The sequence below is a fragment of the Danio rerio genome, chromosome 3, assembly GCF_049306965.1.
Source record: "Danio rerio strain Tuebingen ecotype United States chromosome 3, GRCz12tu, whole genome shotgun sequence".
Classification (NCBI taxonomy): Eukaryota; Metazoa; Chordata; class Actinopteri; order Cypriniformes; family Danionidae; genus Danio; species Danio rerio.
The window spans coordinates 27568759-27575397 of record NC_133178.1 but is presented as its reverse complement, the minus strand read 5'-3'; the positions used below and the strand labels follow the sequence as shown (position 1 = coordinate 27575397).

At 33.5% G+C, this 6639-nt stretch overlaps 1 protein-coding gene across 1 annotated transcript; it reads left to right on the top strand.

Annotated features, from left to right (window-relative positions):
• Nucleotides 1-1128: 1128 nt before the first annotated feature.
• si:ch211-76l23.4 lies at nt 1129-5873 on the top strand. The gene is made up of 4 exons (XM_001334914.10): nt 1129-1182; nt 1643-1763; nt 2210-2339; nt 4818-5873. Exons 2-4 carry the CDS (start codon nt 1661-1663, stop codon nt 5017-5019), a joined length of 435 nt encoding a protein of 144 aa, XP_001334950.1. The 5' UTR covers nt 1129-1182; nt 1643-1660; the 3' UTR covers nt 5020-5873.
• Nucleotides 5874-6639: the final 766 nt, after the last annotated feature.

The window sequence follows — 6639 nt, the reverse complement described above, 5'->3', positions numbered from 1 at the left end:
TACTACTACTACTACTACTACTACTACTACTAGTAATAATAATAAATAAATAATACCAAACCTTTATTTGTGTCCATGCACAACTTAAAAAATAAACAAACATAAAGCATCACATGTTGAGCAAGTCCATGAATGACGACAGGACAATTTATTTAAATTTTGGGTAAATAAACTCTTTTTTTCCTGGTAAGCAACACAATTTAAAATAAACGTTTTAATACTATAAAAATTACACAGTTACTTTCAATTATTTAAAATAAAGTATACTACAGGATTTTAATTTTGGCTAGTTTTAAAGAACAAACATCATATTTTACTATTATTTAGAAAATAAAGAGCAAACAACCTACGTTTCTATAATAACTAAAAATGTAGGTTGTTTGCCCTTGATTGTTGTTGCAATTAAATTTTATCCACAGCACAGCACATATGCATTGGTCAAATTTTTGTACTGAGGATTTATTAATTTAGCTGTAAAAAAAAAATTAAATAAAAGGGTAATGTTCAAACGGAAACTGATTTCTAGTTCATTCATTCATTTTCTTTTCAGCTGAATCCCTTTATTAATCTGGGATTACCACAGTGGAATGAACTGCCAACTTATACAGCATATGTTTTAGGCAGCTTACCCTTCCAGCTGCAACCCATCACTGAGAAACATCCATGTACACTTATTCACAAACATGCACAACGGACAATTTAGTTTATTCAATTCACCTGTACCGCATGTCTTTGGACTGTGGGGGATACCAAAAGACCTGGAGGAAACCCACGCAAACACAGGGAGAACATGCAAACTCCACATGGAAATGCCAACTGACCCAGCCAAGGCTCGAACCAGTGACCTTCTTGCTGTGAGGTGATTGTGCTACCGACTGCACCACCATGCCACCCATAATTTAGTTTAAATACTAAAATGTAAATATTTTAACCATTAACCAGCAAAAATGTAGCAAACAAACCTTTACAGAACATTTTGGACCTAAAGGAAAGGTTTTGACATTTAAGTCTCGGTGGCTTGTTTGTACAAGCCAAGGGTTTGGAAAAGATGTGTGTGATGGGGGAATGTTTTAAAACCAGAGGGAGTGTTCTTCAGTCTTTGGGACAGACTGGTGCAACTACCAAGACACAGAACTCCAGGGGCACCACATAGAGCACACATCTTCCCAAACTCTCTGACTGGTATGTAAGCATGGGTATTTAGACCCACACATTTATATTATTCCAAGAATCTAATTTACTTTAGCTGTTTGTAGCAATAACAAATGACAAATGTCTGTTAAATGCATTCTATGTATTCATATTAACTTCACATAAATATATTTATTATTTTTATGTGTATTGTATTTGCATGCATATTGTTTAAAAAAAAAAAAAAAGTAGCTCACAATCATGAACAATGTTTTCATGCACAGCTATCAGGTAAGTCGACACAGATTGTGCCCTGAAACCAAATAGTGTTTATGCAGAAATATAATTTTTAGGATTAGGAGTAATAGTGAGTTCAGCAGCACAGGGATTGGTTTATGTCTCACTAAATATACATCATCTGCTTAGTGGAACGGAAGAAAAGACCTGAGCCATTATTTAAACATTTTTACTGGAGGAAACTGACTTTTCCGGACATGTTAAACTCTTATAGGAAACGTAAAGAACCAGGATGAGTTTCAGGGTGAGCTTGTTGAACCTGACCATGATTGTGGTCATAGTCTGTGGTCAAAGGAGACGCCCTGCAAAAGAGGAGTGGAACTACCGTGATGGCTGTGAGTGGATGTATTTTTGCTTTAAAATAAACAATTGATGAGTTATAAATGTATATGTGCATGCTGATATGCTAATAAAATGGCCACTCTTTAGAATAAGGTTTCATTAGTTAATGATAGTTAATGTATTTAATAAAATGATCTAAAAATGAAGAAAACTTGTACAGCATTTGTTAACCACAGTTTAACATTACTAATGCATTATTAAAATCTAAAGTTGTGTTAATTAACATTAGTTAATTCACAGTGAGAAGTTAAGAAGAACTAATGATTAACAACTTCAATTCCATTAACTAATGTTAGCAAAGATGAAATACTGTGATGAATGTATTGTTCACTGTTTGTTTAGTGAATACTAATGGATGCTTACTGTAGAGTATTACCACTGAAACTGTGTCCAAACGGACCTTAAAAATGTGATTAATTGTGAATATTTGGATCCTTAGCTGAGAAAGTAAGCATGCGAGGAGTTGCAAATCTGACTCAAGTGCTTGATGACTGGAGGTTTGACATCCTGAGCCAGGTCAAAGGACTCCTGCAGAACGACCACCAGTCCCTGCTGCCCGACTACTCTAGGTACACTTTCACAAAGTTCAATATGTTACATCAGACTCTTAGATTCAGGCATTTTTCCAAAGAGGAAAAAAAAGAGCAGAAACACAGCATGGTTATTTTGGTATCTGCAGCTATGTCAGAATCTGGATGGCTCTTTTCAGAGCAGAACATTTCATTATGCTGGAAACTTTGCAAAATAGTTTATGTGCTTAATGGGGAACTTCCTGGCTCCTTATGGTCTGGAAGCAAGTTGTGTTCATATTCCTCAAAGCTATTTGCCAACCAGTGACTGCTAGGGGCGTTTTTTAGGCTTTCATCTGTATTGGGCCACAGGGCCCCCATAAAACTGCCTATATTTTGATACTTTTAAAACAGATCTTTTTAGATTTAACAGTCAACATTTTTGACCATTTGGAAAGCTGTTGGACTGATTAGATGAAACAAGTTGATTACTTTGCAGTAATCTGAAGTGTTTACCTCAGTGTTTAGTCCTGAGTCTAAACAGCAAATAGAAAATACCAGTTACTTGATTGCTGAAATATGTGACTCTGGACCACAAAATCAGTAAAAGGTTTTTTTTTATGTATGGGATAGGACAAAATTTGGCTGAAATATAATAATAATAAAAAAAAAAAAAAAAATATATATATATATATATATATATATATATATATATATATATATATATATATATATATATATATATATATATATATATATATATATATATATATATATATATATATATATATATGTGTGTGTGTGTGTGTGTGTGTGTGTGTTTGTGTGTGTGTGTTTGTGTGTGTTCTTGAATCTGATTGGCTGATAGCCGTGATATATTTAAGTAATATCAGCACCCGTACAGCCTCTTTACCCTTTGTGTATCACTCCGCCCACATACAGCCAGCAAAAAGCAGACACTACAGATCTAAAGTTTAAAAGATGCTTGCTTAGCTGTTTAACTGTCAGCTTATGATTTGAATCCAACGCGGAAGAAAGTAGTTCCTCATACAAAGAGGGTTTGTGAGGCTCTCCATGTTTGATTTTGTTTTTATATACACAATTATGCTGTCAAACTGTTGTATAAACGCAATATGACACTCGTAGCAGTGCAATATGGCTGTATATCGGCACTGTTGGGGCTCAAAGGCACTCGGCCTGAGGCCTCGTGCTAACGCACGCCTCCCACCAGTGCCGATATACAGCCATATCGCACTGCTACGAGTGTCATATTGCTCATATATATATTAGGAAATCATCTTTTATTGACTGCCCCTCTACCAAATGGTTGACCATGTTTTGACTGTTTTATATAATGACTGTTAATTCAAAAGATGACGATTTAAATAATAGTGCACACAGAACTGTTGATTTACAAAAAAAATAAAAATAATAAAAAAATTTAAAAATCAAACCAACATAATCCTGTTGCACCACACTTGATTTGGTTTTACTGTAAAACAACAACAACAACAACAACAAGACATGTTAAATGAGAATATAAAATATGTTATGGTATACTTCAAAAAATGAAGTATAACGATGAAGTGAAACGATGATTCAATATTCAAAAATGTTTTATTTTGATTTTTTTTTTTAATAAATTGGTTTTTGGCTTGATATTTTCAGATTTTTCAAAGTATATGTATTAATTCTTTTACCATAAACAGACAGACCATTTTGTAGAGGTTAATATTCAAGAAATTATGGGATGTGTTAAAAAAATTTTAAAATTAAGTGTTAACCAGCAAACATTAGGAGTTAAGAAATGCAATCCAAACATGTTTTTTCTTGGTGGGGTAGTTAAAGGGTAAATATTGAATGCATATTAACAATCCAAACATTACTTTTAATATATTTTTAGAAGGATATTTACTAAATATCTATATGGAACAAGATATTTACTTATTATTTCAATGATTTTTGCCATAAACAAAAAATCTATAATTTTTACCAATATTTAAATACAACTTAAGTTAACTTAAGTTTTGTGGTTCAACTAGGTCACATATTACAATAGAAAAGACAATTTCATCATCCCACAAACATGTATCATGGATTTATGAAAAGCAAGAATGAACCTGAGTCTCGAACTTCTAGGACCAGATGAAGTTAAAACAGTTATAAAACAGTCTGTTTTTCTGAAAATAAAATTTGAATCCTGAATTAAATCCGAAATAGAAACTCTGACAAAAATGATTAGTTTAGAATACGTAAATAAGGTTACGCTTTATTTTGATGGTTCATTTGCTGAATTTAAGTTACATTGCATCAACATATCAACTAATTCTCATTGGATTGTAATTAGACTGTTTGGTCGTGGTTAGCGTTAGTGTAAGTTGACATGAACTTTCAAATTGTCTAATAGTAAACAAAATATCTGTTGACGGAGCAGTATCAGCAGATATTAAACAGACAGTCTACTACTCAAATGGACCATCAAAATAAAGTGTTACCATAAATGATGACAGGATCCTTTACTCCTTTACATCTCCCCAGGATTCAACCTCTCACCGAAGCGCTTGATGATTTGTACAAAGAGTTTAATGCCCTGAAAGCTCATCTTGGTGATCTGACAGAGAAGTTTGGACCATTGGAGACCTTTGTGGATGAACTAAAGACGGAAAGAGCCAGTGCAAGTGCAGCACCTGCTACCCCGGTGCGCAGACGCCTTGTTAAGAAGACCCCTGCTTCCACCTAAAAGCCTTACACTTTAGTAGAGCTGGATCTCTCTTAAAAGCAAACGACTTTGATATTGATTCGTTTAGCAGCCTTTTCTTGAGCTTTTTACTCTTTGGGCATCTTGTTGCTGTTTATACGTTGCTGGGAAACAAGGTAATAAACAATATGCTGAACATTAAGAATCTCCCTCTACAGTATATGTGGTTTGGATTGTATCCGAAAGCAGCAATTTAAAATGTGACGGCCTGCTCTAATTAACATTGCTAAAAAAATAACGAACACAGCTGTGACCGCAGGACTTTATTTTTAGAGCCCCTTCCATTACTCCTAATAAAAAGGAAACAAACAGCCATTTGTTATTCAGCATAAGAGTATCACATTTGGCTGGAAATGAGTCTGAATGAGTGTATTCAAATATGCATGACTGTCAGTGGAGTGATATGTGGTGTTTGCAGCTCTTGGGATGATCAACGACTCGTGCAGGTATAAACGGATTATGTACAAGCTAAGAACATTTCAGGAACACAATAGATTGAGATTTTCATTGTGTATTTGTGCATATAATCTGATGAGCATGGTAATTAGATGCTTAATATCTCTTGGCTCATATTTGCCATCTCATGCAAGCTATAATAAATTCAGTCTGTTGCATTCACTCCTAAGTTTCGGTGTGTTAGCTAACTTTTAGCATAATTAGCTTTGTGTGTAACAGTCAGTATGGTGTTTTGTGCAATAATCAACCATTATAAGATTGTTTGTCTCATCTCCTTTTCTCTGCTTCTTAAACTCATCGAAGAAGCCTCCATCCATCCATCCATCCATCCATCTTTCTGTCTGTCTTTCATAATATTAATAAATAAGAGGACCAAACAGCATTAGAAAAGATGTCCATTATTTATGACAGTGTTTATGTCATTATTTATGGCCAGTTATATAAGGTAATATAATGTCTTCTGTAGCCCTTTATTACTATAATTCAAAAATGTTCCCCCCTCATTAAAATGCATATAAAAATAACATGCAGCACTATTATTTATTGACTCTGTCACAGTTTCAGTCTGAGATTCCTTTCAAAAGTGGAACTGCATATACTCTACAATGTGGACACTTTGCAATTTTACAAACTTCTACAAGACTTTAGGATACTGAAGCCATACAGTTCAGGTTTTTTATTGCATTGATCAAAAATCTATGTATGAAGCATTTCCTATACAAAACAAAAACATTTTTAAAGGTGCCAAAATTGTTCAAATACAGTGTTTGATTTAGAAAACAATTTATAAAGACTTAAAGAAATTTGAAAGTATTATAGTTTTATTTTAGTGGCTTTACCATAGTGGAAAAGTGTTTTACAAAATAACCAAATCACTTAAAGGACCTAAAAATAACCAAAAACTCATTATTTTTGAAACTCACCAACACATGGTGATCCAATCAATGGAACAGCAGTTATTGTAGCACAAATGAAGATTAAAAACGTCTATAATTTTCTATCTCCACTGCACTTTTAAAGACCATTTGTTAAAATGAAGAGTTCATCTGCAAAAACAGATAAACACTTTTTTTATTATAAAGTTTTTTTAAAATTCAATGTAATTGATATAATTTCTGAAAACTACAAAAGATTGGCAGGTTTAGT

Excerpts from the sequence above, each read along its gene's own strand:
- si:ch211-76l23.4 (XM_001334914.10), top strand. The coding sequence starts at position 1,661 with ATGAGTTTCAGGGTGAGCTTGTTGAACCTGACCATGATTGTGGTCATA. Across the intron at positions 1,764-2,209 it reads GTGGAACTACCGTGATGGCT|CTGAGAAAGTAAGCATGCGA; the intron begins GTGAGTGGATGT and ends TTGGATCCTTAG. Across the intron at positions 2,340-4,817 it reads CTGCTGCCCGACTACTCTAG|GATTCAACCTCTCACCGAAG; the intron begins GTACACTTTCAC and ends ACATCTCCCCAG.